This window comes from Parasteatoda tepidariorum, chromosome 1 (genome assembly GCF_043381705.1).
Source record: "Parasteatoda tepidariorum isolate YZ-2023 chromosome 1, CAS_Ptep_4.0, whole genome shotgun sequence".
In the NCBI taxonomy this organism is placed as follows: Eukaryota; Metazoa; Arthropoda; class Arachnida; order Araneae; family Theridiidae; genus Parasteatoda; species Parasteatoda tepidariorum.
Window position 1 is genome coordinate 7,285,420 of NC_092204.1, and position 22,274 is coordinate 7,307,693.

The following is a 22,274-nucleotide window of genomic DNA, read 5'->3' on the forward strand; positions in this document are numbered from 1 at the left end:
TGGTATACCTGATGCAAAAATAAAGGGAAGATAAAAAAAAAAATCAGGATAGATGACTCAAAAGCTTCGAATTCTGGGATTAAATTAAAAAGATAAATCAAGGAGCAAAATAAATGGAGAAAAATCACTGAAGCAAATGGGGAAAGCAAAAATCATGTATAAGCAGTTGAATACTACAATTCCAAAGGAAAGTGGCGCAATGCAGCAAAAATTCCATAAGAAAATTGAAACCAATAGAAAATTTTAAAGTAAAAAGCAATGAAAATAATGAAAATGCAAAAATGACTACCAAAGCTGACGGTATCTGGAGGTACCAGCTCCAGAAGTCATAAAAATGCAAAACCTTTTCTATCGAGAGAGCATGGCAAATGTCTAGAGCAATTTTTAGACATTTGTCGTGCTCTCTCGATATAAAAGGTTTTGTGTTTTCGTAACTTCCAAAGAATGTACCCCCAGATGCCGTCAGCTTCGGCTGTCATTTTTATACTTTCATTGTTTTCTTCTTTAAAATTTTCCATTGAAGTAAATATGAGTAGAGTCGAAATTTATAATACTAACTCAAAATAATAAAATCATCAAACAGTGCTAAGAACTACGTCTGAGACAAAAGGAGGCAAACGAAGAATGAGGCAACAAACTTAAGAAAAAAAAAGAGTTTGGAGAAAATAAACTAAAATGATAAATCAAGGGGGAAAATAAAATGAAGAAAAATCACTGAAGTAAATGGGAGTAGAGTCGAAATTTATAACACTAACTCAAAATAATAAAATCAGCAAACAGTGCTAAGAACTATGTCTGACACAAAAAAAGGCAAACGAATAATGAGGCAACAAAATGAAGGGAAAAAAACCCTAATGAGTGGCACTTCACACTTGCCTGTATCTAGGTACGGGAAAACCCTGAGCTGCACATGGCAATTCTACGATGTCACCTTGTACCACTGTTAGGGTTGTCCTGCTATCCGTGACCCGAGGAGGAACTGTACCACTGGAATCTGTCGTCAAATAAGTATCGTTCAACATGAACACAAAATAATCCAATAAATTTTAAGCAAACTTTTTCACAACATATTCCACAGAGCAGGTTTTTTTTTAATTTTTATAATCAGTTAACTACAAAAAGGTATACTTCACTAAAATATAAAAAATTTCATTCAACAAATTAGCTGCAATATTTTTAATTGTGATGGACATTAAATTGATCTGAATATAGTTTTTTTTCATTATGTTTATCATATACTTTAAACTCATAATGCATGAGTAGACACCAATTTCTGTTCTTTTTTCGCAACATATTCCAAAGAGCAGGGCTTTTTTACAATCAGTAAACTACAAAAAGACATATTTCACTAAAATATAAAAAATTTCATTCAACAAATTAGCTGCAATATTTTTAAGTGTGGTGGACATTAAATTGGATTGATTACAGTTTTTATTTATTATGCTTACCATAAACTTTAAATTCATAATGCCTGAGGATCAGTGTACAAACCCGTTGCTATTTTTCATGCTATGAACAAAGTGTTTCTGTTTTACTAGGCCAATTTTGTCTTATGGTCAAGGAAAATAAAATTACTCCAAACTTTTCACCTTGCCATTAAATTTCCTGCTTACTAAAAGTAAAATAATAATTTAACACCAAGCTTCCAATCACATCAATGTTTACTATAGTTAAAAAATTTTAAATCCGGCTAATTTATTTAACAAAAGTAGAGTACATCATAAAGGAGTCTCAAATTGAGAAAAAAATTGAATAAAAAATATGCTTATTATGTGTAGTGGTTAACTTTAACAGTGGCGAAGTTTGGGGGACAAAGACTCCTCCAAAATTAAAGATTACTTGTGGTAAGTAGGATGTAGATAGATAAAATAGCTTTCATTATTCATTTTTTGTATATATATATATATATTAAGAGGAGTTAACCGATAACCCCCCTCGAACATGCATTAAAACTATGTCACTGAACTGTAGAATTTTAGTGATAATTTAACTTTGTCAATAAGTTTTTGTAAAGAAATATGTTAACCAAAACAAAACACATAGATGCTGAACTATTTCTCAATCCAAAATATTAGGTCCCGAGCTCAAGTGATTCTGGAATTATTAAAGATTCGAAATAGCGTGCAAGAGCAGACACAAAAGAAAAATTAAGGAAGATAAACCTGTAACGATGAGTCGGCCGGAGGTGGCGCTGACAATGATCTCATTTGTCAGACGATGGTTTGTTTGGCAACGATAACTAATGGATCCATCATCTGGAGTGACATTTCTTATGTGCAGTTCTCCTGTTGGAAAGACACTGTAACGGCCACCTGAAAAACACATTCATGAATAGATATGTTATTAGCATTAGAGGATATATCTTCTTGACGCTGACTTTCACATCACTTTAACCGTACAATTTTAGAGCAAAGTAATTGAAAATAAAATAAAAATTATGACAAAAAGTAAGTATCGCCTCCTTTCTGAGTGATTCCCTCTTGGCATAAGTAAATTTTGAAGTCTGAGAAAAGGGTTTCCCTTTAAAGGTTTCGGAATGACCTTAGAAGCTAAAGTGCACTACTAGTATTTATATCTCAATTGTTAATACTCAAGTCAAAATTCTTGATGGTTCCATCAAAAGATTCTGATGGTCTATGTTGGTTTCGCGATTCATAATGGTCCAACATCATTGGAAGGTCAATGAACAACATTGCTCATGGTGTTTGATATGCCAACAAACTTCCAATATTCCATGATGGTTAACCATCAAGATAATTCAATTTTCATGATCCAACAATTCATGATCTGTGATGGTCCATGATGGTTCCAACTACACATTTCCATGATGGTTTAATGGGAATTTTTGTTGGTTCATCAGGAATATACTATCAGAAACATTCTTTTTTTTTCATGTTGGCCCTTTATAAATCAGACCGAATACCGACATTGAGGGGATGGTGGTTCATGATCGTTCCAAGATTTGATTTCCAAGAAGATATGATGGAAATTTCTATTGGTTCAACATGAACAAATCATCAAAACAAGTTGCTATTCTCATGTTAGACCATCGTAAATCAGTTCGAGTTCCTACATTGGGGTGATGGCTACTTATGCTGGTTACCATCAAAAAATATAATGGCTCATGATGGAATTATTTCTGGTTACCATCAAGATTATGTTGATCCATCAAGGGAAAAGACATAAAAAATTTTGACTTGGGTAGTAGAACATAAAAACAAAACTGCTAGTGCCGAGATCCACTCCCGTGAAAATGACGGGGCGAGGTTTCGTCCTCTATTTCTCGCTCTCGTGATATTTCCAGGCTGGAGTGTTCAGTAGTAACGCGCCAATACGAATAAAACTAATTCATTTCTTTTCTTTCTAATTCATTCAAAAGTAAAATTTTATTTCTCCTTTTACACACCAGATGGCAGTACCAGGATATTTTTACGGTAATTGCAGATAGTTAGTTTATTTTAAACCAGATGTCAGCACTAATTAAATACGTGTATAGAAAAATAGGCACTTTTATGACCGCTTTCTTGAAAATAAACCGATCGTTAATTAACCGATTTCCTCGTGCTGTTGCTCGATCACACAGGTCAGCCAGAATACACAGGACTTCTAATTAAAACACAAGAGCGATCACCACCGTGAGCTTAATACAGCTCTCACGATCAGTACTCAAAAGTAAGGAGGTCTCAATACAGCTCACCTATCTTCTTACAAAACAGCAAGGAATCAACTAATGGTATCCCATTCAACGAATTCCACAACAGATAAAATTCTGGTAGGGGAGTACTATGGTGTGTCTACCACTACAAAAATACAATTCCAATTCACTAGTATAAAAGACATGTAAACTCGATTCTATGTTGGGGTAAATTTTCATAGATGAAGGTTGACATGGTCGATAACTACTGTCCCCACACATGATAATTGTTTAATTTTATATTAAGTTTATATCTACCTACGTCAAAACTTCATTAAAATCTTTTGTTCTGAAGATAGTTTCGAAAATGTCCCAAATTTTAAACATTAGTGAAGTTTATTCCTTTCAGTGATGTCATGAATAGAATGAGATCAGAGTTAAAAATATTTTTTTTTCTGGTACCAACTAATTTTTTGTCAAACAACATTAAAAGGTAAATTTCTTTTAAGGAAAACGAGCCATCAATAGCTTTTTTTTAATGCAGGAGGTAGCTATTTTTACTTTGTTATTGATAAATGGCAAACAAAATTTTTGCAACAGTAAAAATAAAAATAATAATTTAAAAAGAAAATAAAAAAATATAATAAAAAATAGAAAAATAAATTTCAAAAAAGTCACATGAAGGAATGAAGCGAAAATATACGCAACAGCCATATGCTGAAAAAATATTGATTGTTTTTACAAAATCTAAATTAAAACCATATAACGCGAAATTGAAAGTCCGGAACAACAATTTCCGAAATCATCATTAATAACTGCTGTTTTACAAATACTGACGTTAAAGCAACACAACAAATACGTGAAAACATTAAAACAAAAATAATTAATAACTTTCAAGTTTTTCAATAAATTTCTTAAAATGTGAGAAAAAAAATTGAAATTTGAAGGGGAAAAAAACAGTCATAAGACATGGTTATATAATTCAGTAAATAATTCGCCTGTCCCTATCTTTAAAGTTTTATTATCCCAGGTATTTTAAAGTAAATTAAAGCGAAGAGAACGAAGTAACTTTTCCCAAACAATACACTGGGTATACAGAGCGCATTGAAGCTACATTTAAAAAATAAAAGGATGATTAAACAGCATTTTAAAAATAGGGAAACAATTTTAAATTAGGTCATTCTCTTGAAAAATTATCATTAGGCAGAAGAAATACAAAAGTAAGTCTGAGGTTGTGTCCCCTGTAAAAGTGTTTCTCCTTTATAAAAGTACTCACGAGGAAAAAACTATGTTCTTTTCCGATGGCGTCGTAAGCACTCAACAACTTACTTTTAAACAACATACTTTTAATTTTTGTTACTCTAATAAACATAAGTGAATTATATATAGACATGTATTTCAAATATTGATAGCCAATATGTGGAATACATGTTTTTATTTTGTGTAGATGTGTGTGTATATATATATATATATAATATTGCCTGAGTTTTTAGTTCGAAATGCAGACAAAAAAGCTCGTTAAAATGGAAGTTCGATATATATATATATATATATATATATCGAACTTCCATTTTAACGAGCTTTTTTGTCTGCATTTCGAACGAAAAACTCAGGCAATATTAACGGATTTAATCAGTTGCAACTAAATTTAAGTACGCATGAGGTGATGTACGTTTAAAATTACTTTTATAATAAATGCAGCTATGATTTTATCCATAAATTTAGCTCTGTTTAGTTGAAAATGTATGTAGCATGATAGTGTAACAATGGATAATGTTTTGCTCTATTCTTGCTTTCCATGCAGAATTCTTTTACGGTTGAGATTTATAAAACAAATTGTAGATACTATAGTGTACAAGATAAAGGTGTATCAATTGCTATTTTAATTATATATAGTGTTTATGAATTAAAAACCTGTTTTGTTTTGTGTAAGTATTTCAAAAAGTGATTTTCTATTCAACGAATTTTCCATATAACGAACTTATTTTTGGGATTTAGTGACTTCGTTAAATAGAGGTCCAACGAGTATAGAGACATATTTCTAAAGAACTGGCATTCAAGTGACACAAAATCGTTGTGCTCCTCAATAAAAGTTAGGGAAAATATTGCAAAGTAAATCCGTAAAATGTTTCTTTTTCAGGAATAATGGAAATCTCAGTAATTGTAATTGGTCTATTAAATAGGGCTAGGGATATAGTCTTTCCCACGAGTTAGTTAAAGGGATTATCGTTAAAATATTAATTTATGCATACTTGAACTAAATATATATTAAAAAAGACAGGATATGAATTTTGAAGTGCGAGAACGTTTCGTTTTGAATAATAATTTTAAAAAAAAGATTTCCAGAAAAGGATTAGCATAAAAGGATTAGTTGAAGCTTTTTATGTCACACATATATATAATAATAAATATCTGCCACATATTTTTTAAACAAAAAGAAGAAGAAAAAAATGTATAATCTCTCCTCATAGTGAAAAAGAGAGAAAGCAAGCGTGTGTATTGCAAATGAAGAAAGAGAGAGCACACGTGGTCTGAGTCACGTGACTTTGAGATGGTTGCTCCGGTGATTTATCGAGCGCTGAATTTTGGACGTTGTACCTGATTGAGGAGAAAGAATAAAAGAGACGGTCAAAGCAACGGGATTTCCTGGCAAGCTGCCAGAAGGTCACCGGAAATAGCCTCGCTTTTTGGCTCGCTGCCAAGCATCCGATTGCTCTTCCCAAGCGCTTCTGTGCGATCATCTTCTGTCGCTGCTGCTTCTTCATCCTCTGATGCCCTTTTCCTCTCTCTGAACAAGATTTCTCACTTTTTATTTTCTACACTACTTTTCTTACTGATCAAAAACAATGTACTCTAACATTTATACAACAGGGCTTGGAATACGTTTTAGCAAAACATTTGTGAAATGGAAATATGGATTTTTTTCTTTTCTTTTGAAGAATATCATCATTTATTATTTCAAAGGAAATCTTTTAAAATGTTGGTATAATAAAAAAGATTTTTTTTTTTTTTAGTTAAGCGAGTGTGTGGGGGAGTTGAAATACATTAAATATCTTATAGGCTTTAACAGGGTGCGGGGCCAGATTTTTCAACAAAAAATAAGCACCTTTTAAATACTTTTTAAGCACTCAAAAAATATTTTTACGCACTATCCAAAATAAAAATCATAATTAGGATCTGTGCAGTAATACTTGTTTTCTATCGTTTCAAAATCTTAATTTATAAACATAAAATCAATACAATTAAAAAAAAAATTTCAAAAACTTTACATAATCATGATAATTAGTATCTAATAAATATTGCAGAGAAAATTGTGAAAATCATGCATTTTAAATAATTTAGAACCACAATCGACACGGGAAAGAAAAAATCTCTTTTTAAAAGATAGAAAATGAAGCACTTTTTACAAACTCCGAATAAAAAAAAAAGCACCTTTAATTGCCTTTAAAAAATATAAATCAAATATAAGCACTTTTCAAAAACGTTTAGCACTCTGTTTAATATATGAAAAATATATCAAATTGGATTTTTGGGAACATTTATGGATTTTTTTCCCTAGTTAGTACTAGACACACAAATAATAATAAATTAATTAATGAAACAAAGAAAAGAGGGAATCGAGTGAGGACAAATGAAATATTTCTATGATTTTTCACTCGAAACTTTAGCCGATTGGCAAAACTGTATTGCACATTCATATGCAGTTTTGTAAGACTATTAAGAAGTAAATTGAAATACAAGGTTTTTATGGTGGTAAAGTACTTTCTTATTTCAGACTGCGTAGCCAGATTTTTTAACAAAAAATAAGCACCTTTTAAGGATCACTTTCCAAAAACAAAACAAAAAAAAATCATAATTAAGATCTGTGCAGTAATAAAAATAATTTTTTTTCCTTTCGTGCTAAGTTCCTAATTTAAAAACACAAATTCAATAAAATTCAAAAACATTTTCAAAAACTTTACATAATCATGACAAAATAACTAGTTTCTGATAAATATTGCAGGAGAAAATGGTAAAAATCATGCATTTTTTTGTAATTTAGAACGACAATCAATACGGCAAAGAAAAGAACTATTTTTAAGAGGTAGAAAAATAAGCACTTTTTACAAACCCCGAATAAAAAAAGCACCTTTAAAGGTTTTTAAAAAACGTACATCAAAAATAAGCACCTTTAAGCACTTTTTTAAAACGCTACGCACCCTGTATTCTGCATTCAATTGCCTCCTTAAAAGATTTAAGTTCATAATTTTCCATAGAAAGAAAACATGTTAAAAATGAATTTAAAAAAAAAACGATGCTATAATTAGATTCATAGAAAATGTCACGCTATAAATAAATATGCTTATTAAATATTTTAATAGTCATTCTCTATTTTCCTTTTTTCTTTTCTTAAATTAATTCAAAATAAGTCAGGAGTTGTAGACGTGGAGCTACTGTGTTCCTGCCAATGTGAAGCTTTGAGTGATAGTATAGTAATGTGGGTTCATTATTATAATAAATCACTTATTAGGCTATTTAACTACGAAAATAGATTATTTTTTTAAAAAATATTTAATTTATTCACAAATGTTTTCAACATTTTAGGCTTTTATTCGTAAATTTCTATTACTTTTTTTCAGTGGAATATTTAGGAAAACTAATGCTTTAATACTCGAGTTTTTACAAGCTGTACATCAAAACTATTGATAATCCATTGAATTATTTGTTTATATGTAAAATTTGTGAATTGAAATAAAATATTGGATCATCATCATATTTGGCACGACGAACAACCCAAAGCCTTCTCTTTTATCCAAATCATTTTGATATTTCATTCCCCATAATTGAGCCATCGTTGTTTTGATTTTCGCCAAGTGATGGGCTTAGGAGCAATAAGTTTCGTTTTTGGATATTCCTCATTCATTCTGGAAATATCCACAGCCCAGTTCATAATTTTAAAAGTCTTGATGAGTTGATGATGTCGGCCTCTTCAAAAATTCTACACATTTCCGAGTTAAAACGTCTTCAATAAATGCCATTCGTACACTTAGAATACTTCAAAACTATCGTCCCACCATCGAATTATTTGCTTCAATCCAAAATATCTTCTCTGGTACCTTTTTCAATAACAGCAATCATAAAAATATTTATTTAAAATAAAAGATAAGTTACTGCACTAGAATCGATGTCAGGCAAAACAGACAGCAAAGTTAGTGGATAAAGATGTCTGTTAGTTGATGATTTCAATCATTTCCATTCATTCAAAGGATCTTTATTTTAGATCATTTGCTGCTATTTTAAAGCATTTTCTTTTTATTTCCAGTTTTATTTTCAACTATATTTCTAATTTTTAAATAACAGTTTATGTACTTAAATGTTTAACATTTAAAATATTAAAAACTTTTATTAAAAAAAAAAAGATCTTAATTAAGAAAATTTCTTTTATATTTTAAAAGATATGACGAGAATTTTTTTTAAAAATCTTTTTTAAAACCGAAGTTGAACAGCCGGCGCAATTTTGGATATACGACTACTAATGTTCAACTCCGTAGCATTGTAATTTTGAACCAAATTCAGAAGACAAGAAAACTCTCCTGGATCAGAACCCCCAGAGGTTTGATTTGTAATGGAAACATGGAGGACTTTGTGACTCGACAGATTTAACCAGCATCAGTCACCATTTACTACACGGGGAGTCTTCAGCCGGCGGGGATCGAACCCACGACCTCTTGGACTTGGGCCCAGCTCCTTACCAACCAGGCTATCCCAGCCCTAGATCACCAGAATTGACTTTAACCTTAAAAAGTCCGTGTAATGCACGTTAAATTTGTCGAGTCGCAAAGTTCTCAATGTTCCCATAACAAATCAATACTTCTGGGGGTACTGATCCAGGAGTTTCCTTGTTTTCTGGATTGGTTCAAAACTACAAGGCTACGGAGTTGAACATTAGTAGTCGTAAACCCAAAAAATTGGGTCGGCTGTTCAACGATGGATAAAATAAAATAAAAAATAAACACAACATAACCTTAAAAAGGAAAAAAAAAAACTAATTAAACATACAGTCGATAAGGATTTTTTTTATTTTTTGAGAGGGTCCATCTTTTTCGTAACTGATTTCTGCACCTATGAAATAATTATGTGCTGTTCAATCTTTTGGACCAAATTTATTAAAGCAAGTGATAATTCATAAATTTTGCTTACACTTTCAATCCTTAGCTACGCAGCTTTTTTTTTTCGTTTTAATGTTTTACTTTGCATAATTTTCGTTGTGAAATACACAATATTGGTGAGAAGACTTTGCTTTTAGATAAATACATTAGATTAATAATAGGAAACAAAAATTAATTTATAATGCAATTGAAACAAAAAGCCGGATCTTCCATAGAGGCGTGGCTCCGACGTCATATGTACGTCATGGATCGAACGCAACGAGTGACGTCATTTATCCGTAAACATTTGAAATTGGTTTCATTTCAGATCAGCGCATTTGAAAGGTATTTCTCCGAGACGAACATTTCATCGCAATTTAAAGAGAAGTTTTTTTTTTCTTTTTTTAATTTACTTACTACTTATGAGACATATTTAAATTTAATTCATCTTCATGTCAACTGCATGTATTTTTTTAAAGATAAATATTTTTAAATAATTAGTTTACTTTAGTCGGAAATACATTTATATTACTGATTTGTGTTTAAAAGAAGAAAAATCATAACAAAATTATTAATAATTATCAATATGAAATTAGCAATTTATTTGACAAACGGGGTAGAGAAGTTTCTACAATTATGAATTGATTTAATAATGAAATAATAAATAAACACAAGAAAAATCTTTATGCCTTTAAAAAAATCATTGAATTTATTCGAATTGTAAAATAACTAAAGAAAGAAAACGTTTGCTCGGTGAATAGTAGCAACGTCTCTAGACTTTGCAGTGCGTCTAAGAAAATGAATCACTTAATCCATAAAAGCCCAGCCAAGCCATACCTAAAACAGTTAGAGCATATGCGCTACCCTACAATAATGGAAAAGACACTTTCAGCTTTTTCCTATTTTGTTAAATTTCTCAAGAAATACTTGAAGGATTATTTTGTAACTTTAGAAGTGCTTAATTCATGCGATTTTTCATACCTTGCAATAAGGTTTAAATATGTCAAAGCTTTGAGGGACCGACTACAAATTACGAAAGAAAACAAGTATTTTTGAACACCCTATGCCAGAAAATCCAGCAACAAGCTTGTAACTTGTATCGAATACTCTGATTGTTATTTGCTATGATTGCATATAATTTTATAAGCTTAGCTTAATTAGCGTTCATAGTACCCTCTTAAGTAATCATCTCAAAATATTAAAATAAATCTGATTCTATAATTTTGATTTACATGAAGTTGGACCGCAAAAGAAGTTGACTACTATCCTCTTTTATATTTTATATACGTAATAAAATGAAAACAAGATAACAAGTTTCATTGCTAAAAATATGGATTTTTTTTAATTAAAAAAAAAGTCTCTTTAGTACGACCCCCATTACAGCGACTCCCCTTTATAACGATATTGCTATTCCATAGACACATACTTACTTTCATGTCAATTGGAACATCCACACTGAATCTTTCATTCCGAAATAGCGACTGAAATTCAGTCCAATGAATTAGATTATATAAACCATTATTTTCCTTGACACAATAAATGCTAAACACCTACACACTTTATCAATTAGCTTAAGAAAAAGATGCATGCATGAAAGCATGCAATAAATTCATTAATCAAAGTCGTTTGAAAATTGTATTCATTCTTTTTATGAAATGTATGGTTTACTATCGGGTTGAAGCACGCCGTATTCACAGTTATCTTTAATCACAGTTATTTATCAAAAATGACCGCCCTAAACCAACGCATTATTTTTAAGGGTACTTTTACGTAATATTAATATAGAAAAATCGTTGTATTACTTACTAATTTTTCTGTTGGAATGGTCAAGGTTTTTTCTTTCTTACGCTATGAGTTAATATTCATGGTATTTTCACCCGATACAAGAGGGTTGTTTTATCGAACGTCGATTGTATTAAATAAAATAAAATTATCATTGGCTATTCGTGATGGTTTAACATCATTTGATGGTCACCATTATCCAACATTTTCTAACACGTGTTCATAGTTTTTGATATGGAAACAAATTTACATCATTCCACGATGGAACATGCTACTTAAGTACTATGATGATTAACCATCAAGAAAAGTTTGATTTGCGTGAACCAACAATCCATGACGATCCGCGATGGTTCCAACTATACATTACCATGATGGTTTCATGGGAATTCGTGATGGTTCTCAGGAATATACCATCAAAACAATTTAGGTTTCTTATATTGGACCATCAAAAATCAGTCCGAATTTCTACATTGGGGTGATGGTGGTCCATGATCATTCCAACATTTGATTTCTAAGACACTATGATGGAAATTTCTATTGGTTCAACATGAACAAACCATCAAAACAAGTTGCTATTTTTATGTTTGGCCATCATAAATCAGTCCGAATTCCTACATTGAAGTGATGGTTACTTATGTTAAATGGTTCATGATGGAATTATTGATGGCTACCATCAAGATTATGCTGGTCCATCATTGGAAAACCATCAAAAATTCTGACTAGGGGATAGCTCTATTTATCACACACACACAGAGTCGTCGCTAGATTCTGCGAGGCATTTAAATTATTCCATTTCTACACTGCCCCCTAGGAAAACTTATCTTCTAAGATTTAAGATTTTTCGCTTATATTACTAATGATATGCGCTATTTAAATGGCAGTTGATGAAGACTATTAAAACCTTGGGTGAAACTTTAAGATGTTTCGATTTCTCTCTGTTTCATACGGCAACCAAACAAGTTTCGGAACTTCTTCCATTTAATTTTATTTCATAACCATAGTTGAACAGCCCACCCAATATTTTGGGGTTTAGGACTACTTATGTTCCAATTCCGTAGTCTTGTAATTCTGAATTCAATTCAGAAGATAAGGGAACTCCTGGAACAAGTATTGGGAGCAATTTGTCCTCGTGGAAAACTTTTAGATGGAACTAAGCCACATTTGCGTTAAGTGGAGAGGAAAACCCCGAAAGCCTCGCACGGTCAGCCTGAAGGCAAGAAGACTCTAACCCATGATCCATCTACCACTAAGGATACTGTACGTCAGCACTGTGATCGGTGCAAGCCGGATGCGGAATTCGTATGGACCAGTCATCGCTGCGATTTGAACCCGGTTCAGCTCTTTGGAAGGCAAACGCTCTATCCCCTGAACCACCAAAGCTCATACATCCTCCATTGTGATTACCCAACATTCGCTTAAATAAAGCCGACTTGAAATGAGTATCGAATAATGAAAAGAAGCTTACCTTCCTGGACAGTAGAAGAGACTGTAAGCACGTCATCCCTTATCCAAGATGTGACGGTGACGTAATCTTTCACGAAACTTGGTACGTGACAAGTTAGCACGGCGGTGTTCCCTCGGATAACGTACTCGTCGTACACCTGAACCTCATAGTACTGTTTCACCACTGCAAAAGTAAAAAAGATACCAATTATAACTTCAATGGTCAAACGAAGTTTTAATGTAATGGTTCAAAAAATATATAACAAGGAAGACAAATGTAAAACATTTGAAGCTAAATACAGTCTTACCTCTATTTAACGAAATCGCTTAATCCCGATAATTAGTTCGCTATATGGAAAATTCGTTAAATAGAAAACCACCATTTGAAATACTTAAACAACACATAAGAATTTTTAAATTCAAAAACACTAGACATAATTAAAATAGAAATTTATAAACCTTTATCTTGTAAATTATTATCGACTATCGAATTGTTTCAAATGATTTCATCATATGAGGATTTCTTCATGATTTCCGTCTTCATCTTCGTCACAATTTATTAATGTATGGTTTTTATTTTTCACATTGTTCGAAATATCCGATTAAGTTAATGTTTCTGTGGTTGCAGCTTCAGAATCAATAAAAAGGAAATCATTAATCAGTACATCATCGTTAATTTCGTGATTCTCTCTTAGCTGTACCCACATTTTTTAAGTTCTTCGAAAGGAATATCATCCTAGCCATCTGCACTGACTAAGAATCCAGCTTTAGCAAAACTGTTACGAATGATATGATCTGTAACATCATAGTTCCAAGCTTTAGAAATTTCTGTTATGCTTTCTGGTAAATTGATTCTTGTCATAGATTCCTGTATGAAATGCAAATAAAAAGGGATTTTACTGTATTCTCTATAAGTGGCTTCGAAAATCAATTCAAGGTCATTTCCCAGATAAAATGCATTATTAAGTTTAAAAGGTTCTGAAATATTTTGGGAAATAGGAAAAGTGGATATCAAAGAAAAGTTCGTTAAATAGAAAATTCACTTCGCTATTTGGAAAGTATTTTACGAAGAAATTTCCAAAATGTTCTCGCCAAAAAAATCGCAAAATAGAGAAATTCGCAAAAAGGAAGTTCGTTAAATAGATATTCGACTGCAAATATTTCACATATTTTAGGGTGCATATCAATTATTATGTATATTTATGCAAACAACAGCAAAATATTTCAACTTCAACGAATTCTAGACGCAATTTCTATCATTGATGAAGTATGGATCTCGAATCGCGCGTTAGAGAAATCACTTTATGACACTCTCCATTCGTGACGATTTTATCGTAAATTCACGTAATTATCAATCGCTTTTTCGGCAGTATTACTACGGGAACTCGATTTTTCTTCGAATACAATAATATGAATAAGCGAAATTTTCATAACATATGCATACACTACTAATCTATCATCCACGTGTATGAATTTGGTCAAATTTTTAATGACTTGAATACAGTCGTATGCTCGCAAATGACGTCATCATAGGTATATCATTTGAAGATTCAGAAGCCAATCAAGTTCAACACACGCACGTGACGTCGATTACAGGCATCCACTTAAATTAAGGCTCCTATACTATCAGAGCTGACCCATCAAGCAATATTGGAGCAAAAAAAAAAATGGCTGTCGTGCCATTGAGGAAGGAAGGAGGAAGTCTCTCTACGTAACTTAAAATATTAATTAACGTTGAGTTAATTAAATAGAGAGCCGTATAGCAAATCAAATTTGTTGAAATATAATTCTTTCTAGTCTACTTCTTTTACTTAACTTTAATTTATTATTTGTTCATGTATTTAATTGTAACTGTTAGATATTTTTGTTTTGTGTACCTGGCAATTTCGATGCATAATTAGTTTGTTTGCGTTCTACATGGCTTCGTGCCTGTCTTTGTGTTATTATATAGTGGTGGAATTGAAATATTTGTGAAAGATTACAGGCTGCGTTACTTAAGAGAATTGGTACTCGACAGGCTTGGCTTCCTCGAAGTAGAATAAAAAGAACAGTTGCTAGCGTAAGCAAAAGCCACGTTTCAATAACCAATCAGGATCGAGATACCCACACTACGTCACTTGCAGGTATCCCATTCAGGGGCTCTAACTTAAATGATTTAAATCACGTAGTTAGGCATAATCACTTCACTTCTTCTCTAGTTACTAAATTCCTAACTGTCGCAATGCGCCACCATGCTGACGTAATCCCAGATTCAATAGAATTCTTTTTAACTTGGTTCCTAATAAACTAAACGGGTGCCACTGTAACAACCTTTCACAGCGGTTCGAATTTCTTGGCAACAACATATGTCAGAAATTGGGTTTCAAAAGTTTATTGCATGGCATTACACTAGGACTGGCAGAATAAAAAAGAAGCGCTTCCCCAGGCCCATATACTTAGGGACCGATCAAGACAAATTCAGGCACAAGGTTCACCAAATTCTCCGGGTCCCTTACAAAATATTTTGAGTATTGGGACAAATTTGCTTTCGTGGAAGACTTTTTCGTCAGCACAGTGGTCGGTGCAAGCCGGATGCGGAATTCGTATCGACCGGGATTCAAACCCGGTTCGCCTCAATGGAAGGCGAACGCTCTATCCCCAGAGCCATCACGGCTCTGCTTGTGAGAATTCAACTTAGTAGGTATAGAGACTCAGATCTTTAGTGACTATAAGCTGTAGAGAATTTCTTGAAATTTGCAATTCTGATCCACGACGCCGAATCGGACATTCCTGGATTTTAATACTCTCGCTTGTATATGATCATTCAAACGGCTTGTTTTAGGACGACCACTGTTTTTAGCCGACCCCAATCAATCCAGTCTCTCCGGATTTTTTAGTAACATTTGGCGAAGTTAAATAATTATACCGATCACATTTTGCACGAAATTTAAAAACTGAAGCAGCCCAGCTTTAATTAGTTTCGAAGTATTCATCCACAGTCAAACCGCGTTGTTCTTTCGCGCAATGCTGCATCTTTGCAACAAACTGTCAAATTGTTTTCTTCTGCCAGCAATAAATCAAGAAATCACACAGCATTTCAAAAATAGGGAAACACTTTCCAACTATGTCATTCTTTTGAAAAACTATCATGAGGTAGAAGAAATACAAAAGTAAGTCTGAGGTTCTGTCCCCTGTAAAAGTATTTCTCCTTTATAAAAGTATTCACAAGGAAAAAACAAAAAAACTATGTTCTTTTCCGATGGCGTCGTGTTCCAGTTAGCACCCAACAACTTACTTTTAAACAACATATTTTTAAGTCTTGTTATTCTAATAAACGTAAGTGAATTATATAAAGACACGTATTTCAAATATTGATAGTCAATATGTGGAATACATGTTTTTATTTCGTAAATATTATATATATATATATNTATATATGATTTGCCAATTTCGAGTCCCACGAAATTCGCTTGAAGATTTGCTCAGAGTAGATAATTGACGGTCAGAATAGGTACTTGAAGAGTTGATACTTGACGGTCTCGAGAGTTTGCTGAAGTTGCATGCTAATACGTTAAAGCAAATTAGAAAAATATCCTAGGTTTATTTGAAACACAACATTTTACAATACAAAATTTAATCGACATCCCTATAAATGTTTGGTCGCCAGTGGAAATTTCATGCCCTAAATAGGTATTCAAAAATTGTCTAAGTCGTTGCAACTATTTTTTTTCCTTCTTGTTTTTTAAACAGAAAGTGTGTTATGACCAAATGCGTATTTCAACTAAGAAGTGCAATTCTATATACAGTCGGACTTCTATTTAACAAACTTCCATTTTGCGATTTTTTTTCGAGGAACCAAGAACATTTAGAAATTTTAAAATAACTTCAAAATAGAGAAGTGAATTTTCTATTTAACGAACTTTTCGTTGAGATCCACTTTCCCTATTTACAAAAATATTTCAGAACATTTCAAGCTTGTTAACGCATTTAATGGGGTAAATGACCTTGATTTTCGCAGCCACTTGACTTTTGTAGAATGCAGTAAAATGCATTTTCTTTTCTTGCTTGCATTTCAAACGAAAAACTCAGACAAAACGGATTTTATTAGAAGCAATTAAATTTAAGAAAGCGTGTGGTAATGTAAGTTTAAAATTAATTTTATGATAAATGCAGCTCTAATTTTATGCATAAATTTAGGGGTTTTTTTAGTTAAAAATGTATGTAACATGATAGTGTAACACTGGATAATATTTTGCTGTATTCTTGCCTTCTATGCAGATTTCTTTTATGGTTAAGATTTATAAAATAAATAGTAGATACTAGTTTGCAAGACAAAGGTGCATCAATTGCAATTTTAATTATGTCTAGTGCTTATGAATTTAAAACCTGTTTTGTGTTGTTTAAGTAATTCAAAAGGTGATTTTCTAATTAGCGAATTTTTCCATATAACGAACTTACAATTTGGGTTTAGCAACTTCGTTAATTAGAGGTCCGATTGCATTTACTTAAAATTATTTTTTTTCAAATCAATGTGTTATTCCCCTGATCGTTTCTCAGAAATGGCATCTTGTGTCTTATTTAATAATCTGGATTTTGGAGGTGAATGAAATGAAAATCTTGTGAATATGGGGGTGGGAGAGTGACCTTGACTCAACCCTTGCAGGAGAGAGAGTAAAGATAAAAATAGAAACTACGCACGCTGCAGTCATCGATTTTCTCCCCCTAACCCCCCTTCTTATTTGGCGATCTTTATTGCAAAAGCTCTATTTCCGAAACAATCTTGGTGATTTCTCTTCTACTAGCACACAATGACATTAAAAGGCTGGAAATTACTATCAAAAACGATACTTTTAAAAATTGAATGAACCTATAAGAAAGAGAAGTGACGTAAAATATTTTTTTTAAGGGCGAGAATCTGGGATCACGATTCGATTTAAAGAGCTTTCTGTTCAAATGTTTCGTGATGGTGCGTAGCCAAATCTTTCATCAAAAATAAGCATCTTTTAAGTACTTTTTAAGCACTCAAAAAATATTTTTAAGCACTATATACATTAACAAAATGCAAAAAAATTCAAAGACTTTACATGATCATGATAAAATAACTAGTTTCTAAAAAAAAGAACTCTTTTCTTGATTATATTAGCAATATAAAATGAGCAATAGATTTTTTGGTTCAATATCAGAGGGTGGAAAATAAAGCATGAAATAAAAAATATCTTGCAAAATGCAGCAGAGTTGCACATGGGAATGCAATAATCTCATCGAACCCAGCTTAGTGGACGCATATGCGAACTCGTAAGTATTTAATCAAACATTTTTACATGATTGGCGCTTTCATATGCTAACTACCGACGGTACACCGAAATAGATTGTGGTTGAATGAATTGTGAAAACGTTGAACAGAACAATGTGTTCAAACAAACAATAAAAGCAGGAAAAAGTAATAAAAAGCAATAAAATAAACTCTACGCTTTTACATAATACATGGCGAAAATCGACTTTTAGCAAAGGAAAGTAGAACAGTTTTTAAAAACACCCAATGAAAAAAGCACCTTCAAGGGCTTTTAAAAAACGAGTATCGAAAATAAGCACATTCAAGCATTTTTTAAAAAGTTACGCGCTATGTGATAATATATATTTAACCTTTCGTTTTTATTTCTATACATAAATAAACAAAATTCATAAAACTGTTTAAAGGAAGAAAAAAAAACGGAAGCAGTCGAAAAATATGCCGAATAGCTTAACTAGGAATGTGGCTTGCCATGGCGAGCTTTCAAAAATTTTACGTAATATCTCCTTCGTAAATTAACTAATTTCACACTTTAAGAAATTTGTCTTTTATCATAATACTATATTAAATTTGGGATTTTTCTCCATGCACTTAACTAAGGTTTTTCAAAACACTTAACACACTATAAATTTATATATATATTTTTTAATTGAATTATATTGACTGCAGCGTCCAAATTTGTACCAATTTGCATTTTTCAGGGTGTGTAGCCAAATTTTTCAACACAAAATAAGCATCTTTGAAGCACTCAAAAATATTTTAATCACTTTCCGAAAAAAAAAATTAGGATCTATGCAGTAAGAAAATTTTTTTTCTATCGTTTAAAGTTCTTAATTATAAACATAAAATTAATAAAATTCAAAAACATTTTCAAAAACTTTACATAATCATAATAAAATAACTAGTTTCTGATAAATATTGCAGAGAAAATTGTGAAAATCATGCAGTTTTTGTAATTTAGAACGACAATCGACACAGCAAAGGAAAAAAAAATCTTTATAAAAGATAGAAAATTAAGCACTTATCACAAATCCTGAATAAAAAAAGCACCTTTAAGGGCTTTTAAAAACATACATCAAAATTAAGCACTTTTTAAAAGCGCTACTCATCCTGTATATTAAATTTGGAATTTTTTCAATGCATTTAACTAATAGGTTCTTCAATCTCACCGAACCCAGATCAGTAGACGCACATGCGGATCGAATTTGTTTAAATATAATCCTTACTTGTCAACGTCTTTTTTATTTATCCTAGATTTATTATTTGTATTTAATTGTAACCGTGATTATTTTTGTTTCGTGCATCTGGCAATTAGCTTGTTTATGTTCCGCATAGTTTCGTGCCTGTCTTTGTGTTAAGCAAGAAATAAATCAAATCTTTATTTGTGAAAGAATATAGAATGTGTCACTAAAGATAATTCATATTTTACGGACCAGGCTTACTCGAAATATAAAGAACAGTTGTTATATAAACAATTGCCACGTTTCAACAGTCAGTCTGGATCCATACGATGACATTGTTTGCAAGTATCCAATTGTGAAGGTAATTGTTTTAGTTTGATTAGAGCAATTGTGATTCACTATTTTGTAAGTTATTCAGTAATAAGGTAATTATTTTAGTTTTATTCTCTTATACATTGCCCATACTCCTGGAACAACCATTTTGAAACTATTGAAAGCAAAAACAACTACATTTCAATTCCAAAATTGTTATCTTACAAAAAATGCAACTTGCAATCTGCACTGAAAGAATGGTCTGAAAACGTATTTAAACGAAAACTGGTCTAAATAAGTAAAATAGTAGGTAGTGATTTAGTAGTGCTTTATTTACGCCGCACTAGAGCTGAGCAATGGGCTAATGGCGACAATCTGGGAAACATCCCTGAGGATGATTCGAAGACATGCTATCACATTTTTGCAGCCCGAATCAGATGAAAATTGCAGATTTGTGTAAGGATCATATAAACAAACCTAGTGCTTTCAATACTAATTTTAATGAATATTTTAAACATAATTAACTTGTAGTTATGATTTCGGCTTTCAATATTGGTAAAATCCTAGAATAGTCCAAGTCTTGACGACTTTTTGAAATCTCGCCAAGTTGGCGGCTATTACTGGGATCAATGTTGCTTATTGATTATTAAAAAAAAAAAAATTTAGAAATTCAGTATATTTTTTAAAAAAAACAAAAATTATCTTTAAAAATGAAATAATAACGGTAATCAATGAAATAACATTTAAAAAATGAAATAACGATGATTCTAACAATAAGAGATCTGAAGTATATATGGCGAAAAAAAAGCCATTTTACCTCTTTTCTAACGATATCGAACTTTCGCGTAGGTATACATATCAAATAACCAATCAGGTTTAAGAATTTTGGTGGTGTGATCGGATGTTCAAAATAATCTCCACGAAATATCTTTCGGAAACCTAGTTTGGCGAGATTTCAAAAGCTTGCTTGGCGAGATTTAAAAAAAGAGCCACGGGATGGGCTATTCTAGGATCAACCCTTAATATTTATATCACTGATGCACTTGCTAATCAATCCCCAAAATAGTTCAGACTATTTTGGGGAAAGTACAAGACTGAGGCTGCTAAACCTTACTTGGACATAATGTTCCTTTCATTGAACTTAGTTTCTTTATAGATTTAAGGAATGTTCTAAAGCATTCTAGAATTTATGAATAAGGTAAGGGCTTGAGGGAATAGTACAAGGATGATGGTGGATCGTTTGGAGTCCATAATCTGTTTTTATACGATCATTAACTACAACACCACTAAAATTTGAGTTTCGCTTGGCAGTAGGTTCAATAAACTCTGATAACATGCGTTTACCTACAGTGCGACGAGCGAATTTCTTAAAACCAAACAATTAGATTCATCAATGTTAAGTTACTTTTTCCACTATTCCAATCCTTATTGTGTACAAAGAAACTTCTTAAATTCATTTCTTAAGGCTATGAATCTATCTTACTGTTTAAAAGTTTACCAGGGTCCTCCAGGAACTAATTTACGATCCGACAGCCTTTAACGATACTCTCTCATTTTTGGAGATTTTTATCTTGGTTGTAGTTGGTCACAATAATAATTCAAGCTCCTTATTGTTTAAAAATTTGTTACCTGAACTAAAAAAAAAGTCAAAATTAATGTTTTTCTTTATTTAAAAAATGCCAAACAAAAGAACTGACTGCAAAAAGTTCCGTTGTAGACGAGGGAGAAAAAAAATTCTTTGTATCAAAATTGCCATTTAAGAGAGTATTTCACTCCACCCATTAAAAAGAGTGATGATCAATAACCCGCTAGTTTTTAGAAAGTGTACTACTTTTCTACAATCATTTGGTGTTTAAACACTAAGGAACCGTTCACACTGCTTGTGATTCAAACAACTTCGATTACCCTTGAAAGAAGAGGGGTTTGAGGGTGGTGGAAAGAATATACGTATTTGACAAATCAGGTTCCCATTCTCCTTCAATGGCGCAGATGCTTTAATTGTATGCAGTGAGAATGGCTTTTAAAGAAAGTTCTTGTTTATAGAACCTTAACTATTCGCTATCGCAACGTTTGAATACGCCATCCGGGTAGAAGACCGGTTTCATGTCTTGACTCTCCCCCCTTTCTTAATATTTTTCATATTTGACTGTGAAAAATATTTTTTTAAAATTTCCCTATCACTCTCTTTTAGAACTACGTTTAATATAGTTTGCAGTACCATATAGTTTCCTAACTTAAAAAGTTTTTAACCTATTTGTAAATCAAGACAGAAACTAACGTACTTCCTTCTCCTATGACTCTCCACACGCTAATGGTGAAAGCATGCGAAGCGTTGCCATAGGAAGAGAGTTCTGCTCTATGCCACATGTAGCCTGTTTCGATTGTCATTAACATGCCCGTACTTATTTTGTGATTTTTTCACGATCACTCACCCACTTTATTATCGTTTAAGACAGTACGCTGGTAAAATTTTATTTCATTTTATAACTGTCGTTGAACAATCGACCCGGTTTTTGGGTCTAAGA

The 22,274-nt window shown here is 32.1% G+C and overlaps 1 protein-coding gene across 1 annotated transcript in view; it reads right to left on the bottom strand.

The window, feature by feature from the left end:
* Positions 1 to 22,274, bottom strand: part of LOC107446001 (cell adhesion molecule Dscam1) — a gene marked incomplete in the record, with an annotated part of 137,575 nt that overhangs the window by 68,332 nt on the left and 46,969 nt on the right. The window contains 3 exon segments of the mRNA XM_071184426.1: positions 877 to 994; positions 2,163 to 2,312; positions 13,010 to 13,171. Of these exon segments, the coding sequence (XP_071040527.1) occupies positions 877 to 994; positions 2,163 to 2,312; positions 13,010 to 13,171 (430 nt within the window).